Genomic DNA, 21,803 nt, shown 5'->3' on the forward strand with positions numbered 1-21,803 from the left:
GAATAAAGAAGTAATAAGAAAATTCCATGTTAAGAACAACTACTGACACCTAGAAAGATTGAAAGCAACTGACACAACCAATTTTATTGTTTACATAATGACAGGCTCTGGACAAAGTGAAGACAGCAGAGACGGTGACAACACGTTTAAACTCCCATCACAAATCGATGTTACAAATTTCCAGTGGTCAACATATTAAAATGTAAAATATATAAAGAAAAAAAAACCAAGAAATATACATATCCAGATTTTTGCAGCACAATGCAATGTCCTTTTTAAAAAAAGTCTGCTGTAATTGTGTATTTAATTCTGACAGTTAATTCAAAACACAAAACCACGTTTTCCTACCCTTCCCCAAAACCTGGATCTGGGGACTGCAGTGTTACAGAAGTATGCAAAAATAACAATAACTTCAGTGCTCAGAAACAAAGCATTTCCCTTATTTTAATGCATCAAGGTGCAAAAATGTCAATTCTAATAGAAGCCAATCATTGCTATATGCAGATAAATAAAACAGATTTGACAACACTTTTATAATCAAACCCAACTAACGTTATACTAAAAAATATATATGTGTATATATGTGTGTATATATATATGTAATACCTATTTTAGAAAAAAAGGTGCCTTGGTGAAAATGATTCTGAAAATATTCACTTGATGCACATTATGTACAAAACCTTCTATATAAAAAATTAAACTATTTTCAATGAAATTCATGTTCACATTCCATCTGAAAACTGTACTTGAAAGATAAGTACGTCTACCTAACGGTTTCTGTCTGAAATCAAGGCTAAGGCAGCTCTCTGTCCAAGGGCTCTTTTTCACCCGCTCCGTGTCACTAATGCTGATACAAGGAATACACAGATGCAACCAGACGTGTCTACGTGTCATTACGTGGAACTCTCTGTTCACCGTTAAAACGGGATAGTTTACTGTTGCTACAAAGTATATTTTTTTCTTAAAATATATGGTTTCTCTATTCCAAATTAAGCACTGACTTAAGACATAAAAGAGGCTGATAAGCCACTCCACTTGGCGTCAGCATCGGGAGCCCTGTGAGAAATAACCCTGGACTGGCATAGCTAGAAAAGCCTGCGCTGAAGTAACAGTGCGTCCTTTGCCTGCACAGAATCAGCCTGGCCTAGTAGCTACTGCCCCCAGGACGCCTGTCTGGAGCTCAGATATGCTACTGAAGGTTCATCGCAGATAGGAAAAAACACCTCACACAGACAACATGAGCACGTGTAGGATAATAAAAGCCGTTAAACTCTGTTTGATGAGTCTGACAGCATCCCTCGCTCGGAGTAGCTGCTAAAGGTTAAGGTGGAAACAAAAACGGAAGAGATGGGGGCAATGAAGTTGAGTTGCTCAAATATTTACACCGGCAACCATTCCGCTAAGTCCTTTAGCAAGTAACCACAATGGCCTGGTACCTCTAGCTAATCGCTCCACTAGCACTGAGGATTCGAAGCACAGAAGGTGAAAAACAAAATACCCTTAAAAAGGGGGAACAGTCTGAGGCAAAAGTTGTAGGTCTGTAAATATGTATTTTTCACGCACACACAACTGTGTGTATTATCCTGTATACAGTTTACATACATATTCACAAGATGTCCTGCAGTGTAGGTCAAAGGCCTCTACCAGGAACAAGCTGATGCCAGTACAGGCCCCAGAGTTCATACCACCTACGTGAGAAACGTGTGCGTGTGTTCACATAATGTAAACCTCGTCAGCAAAAGCACCGCTGTGACAGCGGGTTACACGGCAGCAGGTTCTGCCCATCAGCGATGTCATGAGAACATTTCTTAACACTGAGATCAGAGTAACAAAAAATACACAGCCAGGTTTCAGAGTCACAAGAAAAAAGTTGTTCAGCATGGCAAACAAGAACAAAGTTCAAATTCCAGAAGTAATGAAAAATATCAAAACGTTATAAATTTCCTGGGATGCAGTTTAATTTCTGCATCAACTTTAGAAAAATAGACTCATAGAATGATCGACGCTGCTATGGATTCTCTCAACACATCAACCCCTGTGTCTATCTTTTTCCTCTTTTGTTTCCAGCTGGAGGTTTCTTCAACTGAAGGAGCTGTCCTCCTGCTCCAAACCCTGCAGAGGCAGGACTGGACACCCCAAACGTCAAGCCAGCGGACGCCGTGATGCCAGGGTTGCTGAAGTTAAACCCGGATGTACTTGAGCTGCCAAAGCCTTGTGTTTAGGGAAGAAAATACTCAAATCAGAAGTTAAATCACAAAAGCAAATACTAAAAAAGGGGATGAGAGGGAAATTTCTAGCTGAGAGAATACGTAACTTATAAAAATAGCAAGTATCTTAGGGCCCTAAATTCCTCACATGGAATTTGACAGGAAAATAATTTAGCTGACAACTAAGTGATACCGTTACAGACAGAAGTTTAGTGATCCAGGCCAAGCGAGAAACCTTACACAAAAAAACAGAAATCGACAGAAAACTTCAAGTTGGCAGGCACTTTCCTATTAATTAAATATGCCAAGGTGCCTTCCTCCTGAGGCCCTCCAGAAACATTTTATCAAAATGTAGGAGAGAGACTTTCACAACCTTTGGACCCACCCTTGCAATTCTAAGTCCTCCAGAAAGCCTCAACCCACAGTTTTCAGGACAACGAGTACATGGAAGAGTATTACCTACTGTTCTGATTTTGTAAGAGCCGTAGCTTAATTAAGGTCAAGAACTATGACTGCCTAGCTAACCCATATTAACACATTTAGATCACAATCCTGATAGCTATTCTCCATCTTCCCTGTACCTGTAATTCTATTATCTTACTCTGTAGAAACTATTGATTTCAAACACTACTTAATATTAAATGGAATTTCCTTCAAATTCCCTCAATTAAAACAAAATTTAATCAGTATTAAATTATTATTATTTTAGGCATGCTATTTATCCATAAGCATTGCACATAAAAACAATCCATTATTTACAAATACAGAAAAAATGCAGAAGTAGACAGAATTTGGAATTTTCTACTAGAAATGTCAAAAGATTATACCTATTTCAAAAACAAAGAACCCAATTAATCATTTGTAAGACAAGTATTCTTAAAATCAGAGGGACTTAAAACTAAAGAACACCTCTTTAGAAGAGAAATGATTCTCTTGAATGAATAATGATAAAAACTGCATTAAAACCTTCACAATGGGTTCATTTTTGTAATAATGAAGAAAACTGTTTAAACATAGAACTAGTCTTCGGGTTTAAAATAACCTCTACTTAGTTAAGAGAGGATGTTATTATTTATTCTACCAAACCTGATAAGTTGTTAGAAACGTTCTACAAACCGGACCTCCAGCTCACAGAGAGACAAGCTGCACGATGAGTGAGGCCTGCACGCTTCTCCAGGGGAGAAAGTGAACTGGGGATTTTTTATTTTTTGATACTGAAAATAGCAATACTTATATTTTTAAATTAAATCATTTGCACCTTTAAATCTGCCTGGGATTCAGGCCGACACACACAAACCTGCACTAAGACTTCCTGAGGGTTTATTTGTTGTTCCAAATCCAAATGTGGAGACCCCTGTGGTGCTGCATCCAAAACCAGAGCTAGCTCCAAATCCTAGTGCAGGGTGATAGAGAAATACACAACGAACGTGAAACAGGTTAAAGGATGCCGACAAGCAAAACCTCAAATTACCAAAGGTCTACTACACACAGTGCAAAAACCACGGCCTTGCCAAGGAAATCTGCTGTTTACTGCTTTGCACAGGACTCTTGGAAGAACCAGACCAATTCTGAAATAAGACATTTCTACCTATTTGCACTAAGTTTATGACCCATTAGTAATTTTTAAAGAACAAGGCCATAAAAAACAAGATCATATTAGTACCTTCTCTCCCAAATGGACTAGAAAATTTACTGATCATTCAAGTATGATTTTAGTCAAACAGATACAAACATATCTACTTAGAGCCATTTCATTTGAAGGAAAAAGGTGACTAAATTCATGAATAAGCATGACATGCACAATAATTTAAACACGAGTACCACAAGGTAATTTTACTCTGCTTTCTACGAAAACACTTGCACTTACGACCGTTCAGCACTGGAAAAGTGCGCGAGCTCACCAGTCGCTCACTCCGCATCTCTGCAGGGAGAGCCGGCTCCTGCCTCAGCCCCAGCAACTCAACAATGAGAAACTGGGAGGGGAGCATCCTGTTTTTTCTCTTAACAATACTATAGGCATAACTTAAATAAAAAAAAATTTTTCATTGTATGAAGTCAAGAGGAGGTTGTGCTAAGAAACTTGAAGATTGGTTTCAAGTGCTCTAAAAATAAAATTCAAATTCTTTTTAAGTTATTCTGCAACAGTAAATTATTTAATTTATTTAAATTATCTAAAATATTGAGTTTGATAGTATTATTGCCCATAACAGTATGAAACATGGCAATAAACTGGATTATAGATCACAGGAATTATGCTGCCGTAATTCTAGTAATTCCTAGCAGAGTCTAACATATTAAATAACCTTAATAGCTTATAGGCTTCTCGTCTTATGATGATATATTTCCGTGGAAATAAGGGAACTTTATTCATCAGATGAAAATGCATGTCAAATACAGTCAACCTTTAATTATCCACACCAGAGAATTGTGAATGCATTTTATCTATCATGATGTTTTTGCAAAAGACTTACCTTACTAATTATAGTTAACTTACGAAACTAATAAAATAAACTTAATTGGTTATGTATACACAAGTATGCACAAAGGCAAATATGCCAAAAGTGCTTTGGAATGGAAAGAAGTCAAGCTGTCCAATTTATAACACAATATTTCCCCATTTAAAGTGCTGTTTTCAGAAAAACACGATGATTAGGAGAATGTATGTCCAGAAGTAGTTTGGACTTCAACTAATTTTTTTAATTAAATAAAACTAAGTAATGTTCAAGCTCATATTTTAGCATACTGTTTTGAAAATATGAAAATCCCTGCAATTTAATTTTAATACTTTTTTATATTTACTATTCACAGAAGATGAAATTTTTAAAGCTCTAAATCTAACCCTAGAAAGCACTGATTATGTCTGGAGAATCCTGTTTTGCGAGACAGAACCTTAACCTCCGAAAGAGCAGATCCTCGTAGAAGTTTTCACAGACTGGCAGCAATTCAAATGTACCATCGTCCAATGCAATACGAGAAAAGTTAAAGTGTACCTCCAAGGTTTGAAGAACCTAGGCCACTTGACTGCAGGCCAGTGCCAATACCTGACCCGAATGGCGCTCCAAAACTAACTCCCAGAGATGGCTGTGGCCCTGGTATAAAAAAAATGGGGGGAAAAGAAACAAATTTGCCTTACTCTTTCAAAATTAAAGGTTCTTTATGAAATTACTTTTAAAATGAACAGTGATTACTTTTAACAAACTCTACTTGCTAAAACTTAGTTTCCGGGATGTCTCCCCAGCCTAATTTACCTGCCCCAACTGATTTACCTATTCAAAATTAAATTAAAAAAATTAATCTATTCACACTAGACAATTGAGAGGCTTACCGCACTGAAAGATGGATGTTAATTTAACCTACTAAGTAATTTGAAATCTTTAATGTATTGTAAATTATAGCTTTTTTGGTTTTACTTCTAGAATGATTTTAGATTTCCCCACTTGTTTTTTGGTAAAATTAGTTGGTGTAATCAGTAAGGTTTTTACTTTTTTTCTTTTTAGAATAAGCTCCTTACTGTTAGAGTCAAGTCTCAATTGATCAAAAGAGACTGACACTAACATGCAAAGCCATCATGTTACTTCATAAGTACCGAAAACTAGGCATGATTTTTTATAAGAAATATAAATGATATGTACAATAAATAGATAAAAAACAGGACAATGTTGTATTTTATTAAATTTATTGTTCATTTTAAAGCAAACCAATTACACAGTAACATGACAATTCCACCTTGTTCACAGAAAGTGATAACTGAGTTCTACCGTTAAGCTCTGCTACGTTACACCACTTATCACCCGATTAAAAAGGATGGATAATGAACATTTACAAAGGCACCGCTGTGTACCTCGACAGAGTCAATACATTCAAGATTTCAATTCAGAAGTTTCTTTCCAACATTTTGGAAAATGTACTCAGATGCAGAACGATTAATCATCCTTTTCCCATTTGTTACTTCAAAGATTTTAGCTGTTTGTTTGGCAAGAATAGTATCAAACTTACTAGCCTCTCTTTTTAACTACTTTTTTTTTTAAACTAAGAATACAAAAATCTAAAAATCTCTCATTTGATAAATAATTTATGAAAATTATTTGATAAATTTCATAGTACAATCTTCAGTCTTGTCTTTTTCAAGCACAGTGATCAGTGCATCTCAAAGTTGAGGGAACTGCCAAAGTAATACACAGATGGATATTGAAACTTTTCAAAGAAATCATAGCCTTCAAGTTGTTCAATGAAGAATGAGGTTTGTATATTCAAAAGGTAGTGTAAAATTATAAAGCATGAAAAGAAAAAGAAAAGGAAAGAAAAGAAGAGAAACTGAGGAACTACATTTTGCACTGGGACAGAAACTGGACTTTCCAAACAGTTTCTACCCAGAAAAGACAAGGACTAACAGTAGCCACAGTTCTTACACGACTATGAAGAAATAAATTAAAAAAGGATTTAAATTTTTACATCCAGCTTGAGATAAATTTGAGAATAAAATACCTGCCTAGCAGCTCTTTTGTAAAATGTTACTATAGGAAAAAGAAACTAAACTATTACCTTCTTAATTCTAACAAAAATAATATGTAGAAAACACACGTCCAGTTTCTTTAACATTGAGAGACTCAAGTGTCACATGTTCATAGGAGGCACTGCTGGTGGAAGACCCTAGAGAATAATGCACACCACAGCCCTCAGCCCTACAGGTTGGAAGAGTCACTCAAACAGCGTGCTTTTTGTTGTCTGCGGGTCTGCTTTTAAGAGCAACTCTAACCATCAATATTCAGGGTGCAGGTAACCAAGAACTCTAACGATGACAAGACTTTCCATTGCACAACAGGTACGTGGTATCTTGAGTTTTGTGCCTTCACACAAATTCTGAAGGCAACATCATTTATAAAACTAGTAGGCAAATGTATAACATTTTTTAATAGTAAAAACTCATGATAAATATCTCCCATGCCAAAGTGTTAGCATATATTACACTCTGGCCACCATATAAATTAGTTTCACTAATAGAAAGCAGAATCTACATCCTTCGGGCAAAGGCTACGTAAACAATTCAAGAAGTCTGTTTCAGAATCTGAATAGTCATTAGTCATTCAAGGAGAGGCTCTTAGTTCCATAAATAAACCCAAGTTAGTAGTAACACATCCCAGTGATCGCCCAAAGTGAAATCTTCATGTAGAGTAACATTTTACAAAAGTTACTGTATAATATATTCACACACAACAAAATCAAGTTTAGCACTGCAATTCATATTTTCCAGAATAAATTCTACTTTCTCAAAAGTAAAAACTGCATTCACAGGAAAAGGACTAAAGTGCTAATTTTTTTTTTTAATTTTCAATGATCACTCAAAGTATCTCATGTAATTAGCATGGTTATTCCTAAGTCATATTTTTAAAATAATAATTTGTCATTAAAAAATGCCTTTTCCCCAATTTGAAAATTTTTACTCTTACTGATTTAATGGGGAATGCTCCTTTGGTTATTAAATACAACAAAACCACAAAACCACAAGGAACTAAAATGAGATACTTAAGTTTCCTATTTAGCACTACACCTTAAATATCCAAACCTACACTAAAAGCTAGAAAGTAGGAATTCCTAACAAAATGCCTAAGTTCTCCTTAAAAACAGCAGCTAAGTCACATGAGAAGTCTTTTTATGTAAACATCAAGAACTTTTAAAAGTGTCAGAACACAACAGCAAAACTTAACCCCAGTATATCAGCTTAAAACAATCTACCCTAAATTGGATTTTTATACTGAAAAGCCATCTTAAACTTTTAAGAGACTTCAGAAGCACTTGTGGACAAGTGCACTCAAGGTCTACCACCATGTAATTTATCCACATATTGATGCTTATTTCACACAAAAATAGCCTGCAGAATTTTTCTTCAGTCCTCCTCAAAGGCCTTCAGAAGCAATAACCATAAATCACACAGGCCTATGCTCTATTATATACAGATTTTTTCATTAAAAGACATCGAAGAAGGATCAAGAAGTCACTTAAGTCCATACTTCCACCTCCAAGAAAGACTACACAGAAAGCACCTTCAGAAGGTAGCAGCCTGAGAAGCGATCAACTCTTGTACATTAATAAAGTCAGGGATCCATATGCAAACAGAAGCAAAACCCCTCCGACCGCTCAACCTTGCACAGACCAACAGGGATGCATAAAGACAGACACAAGCTTCACCCAGCTTCATCTAGATGGTCTTTACAATTTGTTACTGGCACTTACAAAGATTTCATCAAAGTCAGGACGCAAGGAGTAAGTCACCGAGTACAAAGCACATGCAACAGACAGGGTCGTCTCTAAATGGGCTGTCTCGCCAAGCCAGGCCGCATCTGATGGAGCTCCTAAGTCTCGCTATCGCGGTGACAGACTGAAATAGCCAACTTTCTGACTGGGAGAGGCGTAAAACGGAGCACGGAGAGTGGGAGTCCTTCAGAGAGACAAAGGAAAATGAGAAGGCAAACAAGGTGGTCACCACTGTTCAGCTTCCCAGTTCTAAATCTACACAACTGGAATTGAAAAGTGTAAGACTGTTTAGGTTAATAAACGACAATTCCTGCCACTTGGTGCGAAAGCCCTCACGTGGGCTTCACCCCTGCAGGGCATGTACAAGGCATTCAGTTCCCCAAAGCCTGTACAAGTCCACACAAGTTAAAGCATCGGAGCAGAAGGCTCGTGAAGGTGATTACTCTAGATTAAACTGATACTCCCCCCGCCACAGGGAGCGAAGACCGCCTCTGTCCTGTTCATCTGCCCAGCCAGGGGGCCTAGCTCCAGGGCCACTCCTACTTACAGAATGAGCATCTCTCTCCATATGCCCATGACCCCAAAAAGTGTGAGTGGAAATCTACACACCTCAAGACTGTCTACACAAGAAAGTGTAAAACAAAACGAAAGCCCTGACAGGTGGTTTTGCTTCAATTTCAGCTGCACCCCACAGAACTCTTTTCACTTCCAGCACTGCACTTTAGGTAACTGACTTTTCTCAAGTTTATCGATTAGAATGGAAATCTCTCATGTTTAAGGAACGCTTAACTACATCCTGCTTCTCTGATCTATTTTAGGATTGACATTTGCTCTAAAGAGCACATCGATACCAGAGTCGGTCTGATACCTGGTTAAGCAATCACGAGAACTGATGATTCTAACTATGAGACTGATTTCTATCAGTCCCATGACGACCTGGCAAGGAGCCAATCAAGTTATAGGACTCCTCCCTCCACAACCTGAGAAGGCAGTCCCACCCTCCAGCCAGCTGGAGGGCTACCACATGGGCTTCCGTGAGCCACTGTGCACACGGTCCAGCCACGGAACGCGGACGATTTGGCATAAATCCATCACCAGCCATTTACTGATGGTAAGTCAGTTCTGTCACCTCCAAATGTGAAGAACAATTATTTAAACTACCAACAGTGAAACCCAGAGACTCCTTCCCTAGTAGAGGCAGCCTGAATGCAATCTAGAGAAGTACTGTTGTTTATTTTTTTATACTGTAACTTACTCTGGACAACAAGGAACTCTCAGAAAGACACCTGCCATGGAGTAACTAATAAGCACTACTCAAAAATTTATCAGCAAGTAAAGAAAAAGCCAATATCCATTAAGACTACATTCTTCTGAGTCACACTTCAAGCCTGACAGAACAGGGACTACAGGGGTCAAAAGAGAAGCAGTAACCTCTAAGGACACAGGACCTAGCTAACCAGGCAGAGCTAGACCACGAACACACTTCTCTCGTGGTGAAATTAAACCAAGGACTAAAGTTACCTGCTCTCCAGGATCTCACCAAGTATTTTCATCTGCTCAACCTCCCGGTTATGCTTCTGAAAGTACAATCCAGAAAACCTCAAAACACCTTTCTCCTGCTCTTGCAATGTTCTGTTCATTTTGAAAAGGTGCAAACTATTCTAGTATGTACCTTCTTCCAAATTTGGTTAAGAAGGCCTGTACTCTGTTTCCAGTCATTACACATACAAACAAACCTGCTGATATTCAACACACCCTCTGCCAGTAGACACACTTCATCCTGAACGTGGGTACTCTGTGGTCACTGTGTGTGCGAGCACACCGCTCATCAGTACCATATACGAAAATGCAACCTATGGCTGGATTATCTTAGACTTTAAAACAGTATATGACACAATCACGATTTTAGAATCTGTTGCTCTTAAATGTAATTCAGTAGTGAAACAACATGTTCTAAAGGGCATTTATAGCAATACAGCAAATAACATTAAGTAAGTTCACAATATTCGGTGTCTGACTGATGACGTATAGTTATTGCTAAGACTACCTGCGCTGTTATCAGGTGTGTGTTTGTAATTATGTCCGTCACAATGTTTAGACTGTACTGGAACAGCTATTCATAGAAATTTCTTCAGTGCTGACACAAAAGGAAGACTTATAAAACTGCACAGAAACGTTCTGCATTTACCAGTGAGAAGCTATAACGTGAATGCACTCAGACCTGTAGCAGGCTGTTGCTGCTGTGTAAGTGTCGCAGCCATGGCAACGGCTGCTGCGTTTGGCATGTTGCTGAAAGGGGTGGGTCCGGTAGTAACTCTGGGCGCGTTCTGCCACTTCTTGGCTTCTGCTCGCCTGGCTTCAAACACATCTACAGCATCTCCCAAGAACATTTTCCTGTAGCCAAGGTACTGTTCTTTGAGCACCTATAGGAAGGAAAAAAGGTTAGTCAAGTTCTGTGTTTACTTTAGTGATGTGAGAATGAATATAACCGTGAAATAAGTTAACAAAGACGGATCAGAAACACTGGCAACATTATACACGGTATCTAACCTGCAAATCAGAGCGCTAGCATGGCCATGCGCATGGTGTGGGAAGTGATGAGCTCAGAGTTCACACCTTTGAATATTTTCTTCCCTATTTTAGTCATGTCTTTACAATCGACTGCTCAAATACCTGGCTTCATGAAACCCTCTTTAAAGTAAGTTAGTCAAGCTTTCAGACAAGTTTAATACCTAAAAAATTCCATTTTAATAAATATTCCACTTTTTCATAAAAAATTCCCCTCCAATAGCCAACCTTTTGATAACTAAGATTCAAAAAGCTTTTTTAAAAAGCCTACTGGGGAGGAGGGCACAGCTCAAGTGGCAGACTGAGTGCTCAGCACGCACAAGGTCCTGGGTTCAACAGCAGCACCGCCTCTAAAGTAAAACAAATAACCCTAATTACCTCCCCCAACCCCCCAAAACAATTTTTAAAAACAGCCTACTGGATGTGTATTTGCTAAACACCTTCCAGAAAGGCCTAGGTGACACAGAGGACAGTAAGACCCCCCTAAGCAGCGAGAGCCCGAGGTGTGAAGCAGGGTCTTACTTCGTCAGTGTTATTTCACAGCGAGAGTGACCCAGGCTGAGCTTGCGCAGGGTTGCCATTACAGGGTGGGGAAGCAAAGCTCCCAAATCCATAAAGGGGGCTGGTTTACACTAAATGCAACATCGCCTTAATTAAGGCCATTAATAGGAATGATTATGTTTAACATTAGAATTATTAAATACTTTCATTAAGGGTTTAATTAAGATCAGTTTTATACCACTTTTGGAAGAGGTGTATATTTTCGTATTTCCGAACTGCTCTTAGCAGAAATTAATAAATATCAGGCTTTTTGGTTGTAACTGGTACAGCACTTAGAAATCTTCCCGTTATTCACAGTACTTAAAAGCTATCACCCACTTCTGTGTGGACACCAGGGTGTGTCCCACCTTCCCACCTCTACAACGTGCTGAAGTGGGCCTGCCAAGAACTGAAAATTGGGAAAAATACATTCACAAGCAGGGTATGTGACATCCAAAAAACAAATCTTCTTAGAGCGAATCTCCCCCATACGCATCCTCCCTTTTCTGTGCAATTATGAATACACACCCATGCAATGTGTGGCATCAATAGCCCACAGATTTTAGTTTTACTTCAGATAATGGGAAATAATGACCTGCCTTAGAAACGTGAAATAGACAATTAGTTTAAAAAACAATCACCACCAAAAAAACCCACTGATGCCAGCCATGATTTATAGAATTAACTGATAAAATTTATGCCTAATTTTGTAATGTCACGGAGGCCTGGCTGATCAGGTAGCTTAAGCCTGTTTCAACAGGTTACCTCAGGAATAACAACACAAAAGGAGCAAAAGAACACCTCTTATGAGATTTCTATATGAAGCGACCAAGTCTAGACATTACAGTTTGCTACACACAGCTGAAAATAAATGGCAATATGTCAAACCTGATCATGAAACATTCTTTGGTTCCTGGGAATGTGTATTGAAAAAAAAAAACAATAGGTCAAAATTTCATATGAAGTTTATCCAATACAATCTGTGGCTGTTCTGTGCGATTATCTATCTCATTGTTTTATGGTCATATTACTGAAAAGGGTAGTTTTCAAACTAGAGAGGAGACACTACCATGGAAAAAGCATGTATATTTACAAATGACATGTCTGAGATCTGCTTTAAAATATGCCAGGGAAAAGCACATCTGTGTGGAGAAGCGATCAGGGAAGACCAGCAGGATCTTGCTAACGGCTGGAGGCGGGTGGTGGGCACCCTGGCACTCAGTGTAATAGTGCTCTATGTCTGTATCTGAAAACTTTCATAATAAACCTTAAGCAAAAAAAAAAAAGAAAAAAGCACAGCACAGACTTCAAAGTGCCAAAAGAGAATCATCTTTAGCACTTTAAAAAATTAAACTGATATTTACTATAGATAGTTTTAAGAGAATTTAATAAAAATTCCAATCCTTTAAAACTAAAGATTTGGTTTAAAATTTCAAATCTATGAAAGCAAAAGTACTGAAGTGTGCTATCACTTCAAAAATGGTATGATTTAAATGGTTACCTTAAAAAAATTCTATTACCATCATCAGATTGAAATACAAATGATAATTGTGATTAAATTCCATTCTATACAGTTAAGAATTTACTTAAGACTCAAGTTTGAATGCTTTGAATTTTAAAGGTTTTTCTCTGACAGTATTTAATTCCAAGGAAGACTTTAATTACATTTGCCTGATTGGACAAGGTGTACTTGTATTTAACATTTCACCCAAATAAATTTTAAAAATGAACATATGGCACTAGGTTCAAAACATTCAGTGACAAATTGTTTTATTTTTATTAGTTAATAAATACAAACAGTTCCCTGTATTTAGAAGGGACAAATGTTGTAAGCAGATTTTCTTATGTAGGGGCCAATAAACATTTAAAACATACATAGTATTAAAGCAGCAGTGTGGAACAATTTTGCTACTGGGAATGTTCTGTTTATAAGGGTAAAGAGATGGAAACAACCTCAACGTCCGATTTAAGGCGACGGGTTAAACAAACTACACACATACATGCGATGAAACCCTGCGTAACTGCTAAGAATGATGTTGAAGAAGTATGTGTATGAACATGGAAAGCTGCTCACAATGTACTGCTGAAAAAGTTAAAATAGCAGATTGCACAAGAGACTTGCATCTTTTCTTTTAAAAAAAGATCCTATCCGTGGTTATGTCTGCGTAATTACGGATTATTTTAGTTTTAGTCTTTTTCACTTATGTGTAATTTTAGCTATTTCTGGAGTAAGCATGGATACTTTTGTCCTGCAAATGAAACAAATACTTGACTTGGGTGTAGATGTCCAGAGAGCTGAACAGGCAGTGAAAACTTACCTTTACATTTTCATGAATAGACTGAAGTTGTGCAGCTAAAGCTACAAACGTTTGATAAATTTTCTGCATAGCCATTGATAAATCTATAAAAGAAAATTATATTATCACACAAATATGTATATAACAGATTCAATATTATTTTTCTATTACTTGAGTCCAGTTTTGGGTACAGTTAATGTGTAGGATGAAGAAACTACACAGCATTTCCACGGATGTGAGCAGACAGCACAGCAGACTGAGAAGATTCTCCATCAGTCACCTGGCGGGGAGGTGGGGACCCTAGAATATCTGCCTGCTACACAGTAACAATTCATCATCAAGCTTTTTATATTTACAGGGAACAAAGGTCTAACCAAGGACTTGTAAGGAAACTTTCTTACGGCAGCTTGAGATAACTACTAGTAATAATCTAGAGTATCTACTCCAATACAACAGCATAAACTCTCTTACCAAAAACAAACAAAAAAACTAGTGCTATTAAAACAATGAGCACAGGAAGCATGTTACCTTGAGGGGTGATATGTGAATTGTTGGCTTGGGTGGCAAGATGGTTTTCCAGCTCTTCAATCTGTTGTCTGTACTGCTGGAGCTGCACCTCGAACTGCTGAACCAAGACCCTGAAGTAGCTACACAAACACATTCACAAAGGCAGGTCACAGTTTTAAAGCACTGTTTCTTTCATACTCAAAATACCAAACAAAGATATGCTCCCATTTAAGAAGGGCCTTTGAATTAGTCTGATGACACAACGTATCTTTAAGCGACACAGATATTAATTAGTGAAACAAAAACCCAAACTTGTAAGCTAACGAGATATCAAAAATAGATGCACATCCTTACCCCAATCATGAAAAATCCCAATTAAAGGATAACCTACAAAATGACTTAATACTCTTCAAAAATGTGAAGGTCATCAAAGAAAAGGAAAGACTGAATAAATGTTACACACTGGAATAACAACTAAATGCAGTGTGAAAATGATCCTAAAATAGAAAACGTACCTTGGTGGAAAGGTCAGTGAAATTCAAATAGTCTGTAGGTTGGTTAATACGTGCCAATGTTAATCTCCCGCCCGTGATAATTACACTATGATTAAGGGAAGCAGGTAAGGGGATATAAGGAAATTCTTTGTACTACTATTTTTGCAACTCTAAAATTCAAAGGAAAACGTTAAAAAAAAGTGCAACTGTCAACCAGATTTTACAACCAAGTTCTTACAGTTCTTAAAATCTGAAACACCATTTATGATCTGAAAACACTACAGTGTACTACAGGAAGAATATGTAATTACGAGGACTATCCTGATAAATTTAACAAGAGAATAAAAAGGGGCCTTGAATAACACGCAGAGCAGTCTGGACATTACTCTGTAAGAAATGGGGAACCGTGAAAGCGTTCTGCAGTGGAAAAACACACAATTCAACCCATTTCAAAATCAGCTCTGACAGCAGCATAAAGAGCAAAGCGCGGGCAGGACACTGAGGAGCCCAGCAAAGAGGCCCGCCCCGTGCTGCTCAGGGTGAGGTAACAGTCTCCTGGTTTTGATCACTGTACTGTGCTTATGTGAGAGAATGTCCGTAGGTTTAAGAAACACACTCTAAAGTCCTTAAGCATGAAGAGCGTCATGTCTGCAAACAACTTGTAACTGCTCAGGGGAAAACTGTATTTACGCATATGGAGAGCTAGGAACAAAACAAATACAGTAAAAATGTTGGCACATGGGGAATCTGGATGAAAGATAAATGAGAATTCTTTGTTTTATTCTTGAAACTGCCTGAAATTACAATAAAAAGGGTGAGGGACCACGAGTTAGACAGAAACCTGCTGCCCACAAGCTCAGGACTTGACCCCTTTACCCCTTTGTTCCTCAGCTCCTCAGCCCCTCAGCGCTGAGCCTGGGGGGGAGGGCTGTGAGGCTGTGTGGGAGCTCAGACACCGCACGGGGCGCCGAGCACACTGCCTGGTGCACGGCAGGCATGGGACGACGTTAGCTATTGTTATCCTGAGCAACACGAAAGGGTGTGAAAAACAGACCAGATGTACATCTCATGTACAGAAGCGACATGAATATACAAGCTGGGGGCAGGCGGACTTTTTGATTTTACTGATCTATATTTTCTAATGTTTCTTCCTAAAGATTTCTCCTGTGCAAATGAAAGTTATGGAAATAAGCAAAAAGGTTAAAATATATTTAGTATGCCTTGTTTAAGGAAGAGCATAGAATTACTTTAAATAATTTTTTAAAATTATGTTTTAACTTAATTATTTTAATAATATTTTAATAATACCATAAAATTATTTTTAAACTGAAAGTCCTTACAGGTAAAAATATAAGTTTCTACCATCTGCAAAACTTGATCAAGTGGAACAGACCCTGTAAGCAACATGAAGTGCAACTGCAAAATAGTGGTTAAAAGCCCAGACCTCGGCCTTCACTTACCCTTCGGTAAAATGGGGATAATGTACCCTCTTAGCGTTATTATGAGAATTCAATTTAAGAATCCATATAAACAGTGTCCAGGCTTGCTTCAAAATGAACTAAAAACTCCTAGCCTGTATATTGTTTTCACTGTTCTGCTTTCTTAGAGTGAGAAACATCTGTTTAAAAACAATCCAATAACTTACTCAGCAGGAGCTGTATTTTCATGTTGGAGTCCAGGTGGTGTTTTCTGGGTTCTTAAAGCTATTTCAGCATTTTTTAACTCCTAATATAATAGAAGTTTACAAAAAAGAAAAAAGCCAGTTAAAAGTTAGGCTAAAAATACCAACTCTCTCTGGACTGAAACTTCTACAGTGCCATGTCAGAGCCTCATGCGACGAGAACATACTACAGACGACGCTGCCTTACAAGCTGCTAAAGCCTCTTTCCAGGGAAGACAGACCACTTTTAACAAACTCTGTAAGTTTATAAGGAGCTGCTGGTCTATCGTAAGAAACTATGAGTTTCTGTAGGATTCATGAAGTTAACTCATCCATAGTTAAAGACCATGTTACGATTTAACAATCTTTAATATACAATTGTAGAAAACATTATTTTTAAAAAGCAAGGTAGCAGTACTAACACTGAGATCGACGACAGCAGCTGACACTCTGAACACTTACTAAGCACTAAGCTCCACAGTCAAGGGGGCGAGTCTCCAAGAACAACCTCTAACATAGTTAAATACGAGGCAGCCACAGAGATGGGACACACTCTTGCCCCAGGCCAGGCAGCTGGAAGGCCTGAAGAGCACCGAGTCTAGGTGTCTAGGCGGCCCAATTCTTTTAAAGCTCTCACACTTAACCCTTCTTACACTGCCCTCTACTCTCCCTCAAAGCCATTTCTACCTTCTAGCCAATGGTTTTAACTCATAACCTGTTTAACCCACTCACATTCCACACTCCTATCATTTCACTGCTTCTGCAACCTCCACTTAAGCCTCCTATGATGCTAAGCAGCGTGCAGATCCTCACACATGCCTCCTCCCCACCCTCAGCTGCTCTCCTTCCCTCCTGCCAGCCAGGGGAGCACCTATGCAGGTTTCAAGGCTCAGGGCACCACTGCTACCCTGTCCTGCTCGGACAGGTGGAGGAAATGCCCACCTGAGCCCTCTGTGGGCCCCACGACACCTTGTACCTGGAACACATTACCTGCCCGCTGGAGCCCACCTTCCCTAGCATATTGTAAGTGCTTTGATCCCCAAAAACCCAATGAAGTGCCCTGCACATAACAGACCCTTAAAAACATCCTCTGACTACATGCACTCGGCAATGTAACTGCAGCAAACTATCTGGCACCTATGCTGCTCACAGAAAAGAACATTACCCACCCTTATTTCAGCTCTCGAGTTTCATCCCCAACGTGGGGCATGTGAGAGACTCTACTTCCATGAGGGTCTGGTCTTTGTAATCACAACACTGTTTACCTTTGGACTATTTGTATTTCCCAGGAAGGCCTTCTTTGAAGAAGAGGTTTAAGGGTTAAATAAGATGGGTAACTACTTTACTAAGGAAGTCAGAACTTTTTTTCCAATTTGTAACTCGCTAGACTGAAGTAAAGCATGAATTCCCGTGTACTGGGATTAAGAGTAATCTCAGACCAAATGTGAGATCTCCTATAAACTGTTCTGAACTTAACTCAGGAGACTTTTGTGTAATTTCATGTAATTTCACACATGAAATTTATAATTTCCTGTAAGTGCTTGGAGTCTAAGCATTCTCCACAGTCTAAAGGCACAACTAAGATGCTCCTCCTCCTAGAAAGTGCACAGGGGACGACATACTCTTCCTGTACTGGGAAGAGTAGGTGGGAAGCAAACATGGGAGAACACTTCACTCATCTTTAACCACAGAATCTGTTAAGTGACCAGGAAACCTAAAAGCAAGCAATAAAGCCTTTGAATTCCCTTTAAACATCATAGCTTAGATTAGCTATTTCAGTAACACATTTTAATTAAAAATGTCACAAGTATTCTCCAATAGTTGACTTGAAGACACATAAGCAGGTACAAACTTCCAGTTACAAAAAAATTGAGTCCTGGGGATGTAACATACAACGTGGTTACCGTAGTTGATAACACTACATTTTATATTTGGAAGTTGCTAAGACAGCAGATCTTCAAAGTTCTCACTACAAGAGGGGAAAAAAGTATTAGCTATTTGTGGTGGTGGGCGTTAACTAGATTTCTGTGGGTCATTTCACAATACATACAAATATTGAATCATGTTGTACACCTAAAACTAATGTACATCCATTATACTTCAATAAAAAAGGACACATAAGTACTGTCAAAATTTTTACTTAAAATATTACCACTTAATTTATGAAGAGCATAGCACTCTGGCAAGCCTATTAAAAGCAGGGGTCAGGAAGTTCATTAACAGACCAGGGAAAACTTTAGGGCAAGGTTTCTAGACTGCCGAGGTCACATCCAGTACACCGTGTAACTGTAGAGTGTAAAACACAAGCAAACCGTCCACTATCATCCAATGCACTCTACGCTGCATATGACACCAGGGACAAAAAGCAAGTAGACATTAGCGACAGGTTATTAGCCTCATTACCATTTTTATTAGCTAAGACCTAACTAGACTAGCAAGTCATCAGAATTTAATAGCTATAAAACATAATTTTTATTTGATCACTGACGTAAGAACATTTTCTCTCCTTGTGTAACATACGGTTCAGGCAGCAGGCAACAGTGAGGAGCCCAAGCTGCAGAGTCACCAGGAACAAAGCTCTCTGTCTGCTTTCCCATTTGGGGCTAACAGCAGCGCCAACCTCACAGGGCTGTGGTGAAGGCGCACTGGGTAACAGGCCTGAACGGCTCAGATACCGCCTCGTACGCGGTAAGCACTCAAAACAAACTAGGAACTACTAGTATAGCAACTTAAAAGTACACAAACTACGTGGTTTTCTTAAATAGTATGTCCGTATTAAACTTTATAATTTTAAAAAGACCTATTTTTCTATTTGTAAAAAACAAGCAAAACAAACAAGCAAAAAAAAGAATCCCACAATAAAATGACAGTAAGTTAGTTTACCTGAGCAGTTTCTACTTTCAATTTGTCAATATTGAGAGTGTTTCTCTGTAACCCACTGGCAGCCAATGACAAAAGCTGCTTCAGAGCTTTAATATCTTCTTGTACTTTAAGCATCGCTTTTGAAGACATTCTACTGATTTCTTCTTGGACCTGTTTCTGTTCCTTCACAAATTTCCTAAAAAAAAAAAAGATTTGAGTTAAAAAAAATTCACCTTTGGCTTTCTATTTTTCTATATTTACAACAGGTTGGTCAGAGTTTAAAGTCCAAGTGTTTTTAAGAAGCAAATACTAAAAATTCATCTACATTTCAGATGCTTTCTACAGAATGGCAGTTAAGAATTTTTTCCTTAATTCAATTGTCCTGCTGTCTAATTTCTAAAAGCATTAAAATGTTAACCCAACTTAAAATGTTCAGGAAGAAGAGATGTTCCCCCTAAAGTCTTCAAGTATGATTTATCTACTAATTATACTTGACACACTTACTGGAGATTGTCAACATCTTGGCAGATGACAGGAGGTAGATGTTCATCCTTCAAGGCTTTACTATCCCTAAGAAAGATGCCACAGACATTAAAACCACTGCGATTATAAAAAGCGAACAGCTGAGTTTTAAGAGTATGTGTTAAGATGCAAAAAAGAGAGAAAGCATTCCCCATTTATAGCTTTCTTACATGATCTCAAAGTTCTTTATGCAGAACAAGAAATTTCCGGGCCTATAAGATAACTAGCAATCCGTCTGACGTGGAGGTGTCTTTTCCAAGAAGACTGGCAGCTACTGTAAGTACACAGAGGCATTTAGCTCAATGTTTGAGAACAAAACCAGAAAACACCACAGATGGGATGAGGTATTAAACCAAGTTCCTCCAGCTCAAAAATTCTATGCCTGGCATTTTATTCAGCTCAAAAATATCACCGCATTCACTAAAGAAAGTCTACAAAACTTCTCATGATGAGATGACGACAATGTCATTATTTTATAACCTCAATTTGTTCTTCAACAAAGTAAGACTCAGGAGCAGCTTAAAGGAATCATGACAATTCACTGCACTCAGGGATGAATGACACTGGGCACGCCGTGACGTCACGAGTTAGGTCCCAGGCACAGTGCAGGCTCTCAGCTTCCCTCCTGTGGTGACACAGCTAAACCACGCACCATGCACCACACACGAGGTGTGGGGAGGCATGAGCTCGTCACTCATTTACAAATGTGCTGTTTAGTGTAATACAAACTATTACATGAGGAAGCATGATTGGTAAGAAAGATAACAATCTTCAAACACACACGATGTACCTGGAGGCCACTGTCCTCTCCCTCATCAGGAAAAGATGCTGCGGGCAACATAATTTACATATAGACAGCATGTGTTTTTCATTTGTTCATATAAATAAAAGGTGCTCCAAGAGTGAAGTTTCATGAGTTGTCCAATATTTAATCAGTTAAAAAGACAGAGACATATATTTGTATTTATTTATATTATACGGAGAAAAACCAACCCCTTCCGAGAAAGAAATGGTCATAAATTTTCTTAAAGATTTGACCTTTCATAATCTCTCCGGAGCTTATGCTTATTATTTTATCTTTGACAAAAACTCTTTAAAATAATTTTTCTTCTAAATGCCTATATGGTTCCATTTACCTTCAACCATACCATTTGCCTACAATTTAAAAAGTAAAGCTCTTTAAATAAAATATTTTAAAAATTAAATTGTAAACTTACTCTGGTCTTGTTCCTGTCTTATCACCTAGAAAATTCAAACAGCTTTGTGTAAAAATAGGTAATTTAACAATATATTCAAAATACAAGTTTTAAGTTAATATGAAGTAAGATATAAATAGAAACAGCTAAGGGTTTCTTAGACTGCCTCTTCAACCCCGTGCCGTGTCATGACTTGCCACAGATTCCACACACATGTTATAAAGACATGTTTATATATGTAAACAATCATGAGGCTGACTTGCATCTATTTCTTTCAAGAGCAAGAATCTTCCTTTTTCAACTATCTTCCCTGAAAAATCTTCTCACCTAGGAGTTTAATGCCTGAGAGCTTTATCTGACACTTTTTAAGGCCCTACCGGAATACAATACTAAAATATGTTGAATTACCAAACTTCCCTAAATATTTTACAAAAATAGCAAATTTTTTAAAAATGAAGCTTTTATTATCTGTAGACATATCAATAGCTCTCAGTAAGAACACATATTTGATAGCATTAACAGCAAAAACCTAGTAAGTAGAAAAGTAAAATGCTCCTTCAGAAAATGATGCAGTGACTCACTTTCTGCTTTCTGCTTTTCCAAAATTTATTTCTGACTAAAAAGTAAGACTTGCTTATTTAACAAAATATAGAAAATAAAGAAATCCACAGAGCTTCACTCTACCTTTTTCTGCACTT

At 38.0% G+C, this 21,803-nt stretch overlaps 1 protein-coding gene across 2 annotated transcripts in view; it reads right to left on the reverse strand.

Moving 5' to 3' along the window:
• Positions 1-58: 58 nt before the first annotated feature.
• NUP58 (nucleoporin 58) overlaps positions 59-21,803 on the reverse strand; it is a 33,551-nt gene continuing 11,806 nt past the window's right edge. For both annotated transcript variants that reach the window (XM_031465779.2, XM_031465778.2), the window contains exons 6-15: positions 21,127-21,151; positions 19,892-19,957; positions 19,409-19,583; positions 16,511-16,590; positions 14,393-14,511; positions 13,886-13,968; positions 10,681-10,882; positions 5,198-5,296; positions 3,505-3,600; positions 59-2,211 (exon numbers count right to left, since the gene is read on the reverse strand). In XM_031465779.2, coding sequence (XP_031321639.2) covers positions 2,042-2,211; positions 3,505-3,600; positions 5,198-5,296; positions 10,681-10,882; positions 13,886-13,968; positions 14,393-14,511; positions 16,511-16,590; positions 19,409-19,583; positions 19,892-19,957; positions 21,127-21,151 — 1,115 coding nt within the window. In that variant the 3' untranslated portion in view covers positions 59-2,041. The remainder of the gene's footprint in view (positions 2,212-3,504; positions 3,601-5,197; positions 5,297-10,680; positions 10,883-13,885; positions 13,969-14,392; positions 14,512-16,510; positions 16,591-19,408; positions 19,584-19,891; positions 19,958-21,126; positions 21,152-21,803) is intronic.

This window comes from Camelus dromedarius, chromosome 13 (assembly GCF_036321535.1).
Source record: "Camelus dromedarius isolate mCamDro1 chromosome 13, mCamDro1.pat, whole genome shotgun sequence".
Lineage (NCBI taxonomy): Eukaryota > Metazoa > Chordata > Mammalia > Artiodactyla > Camelidae > Camelus > Camelus dromedarius.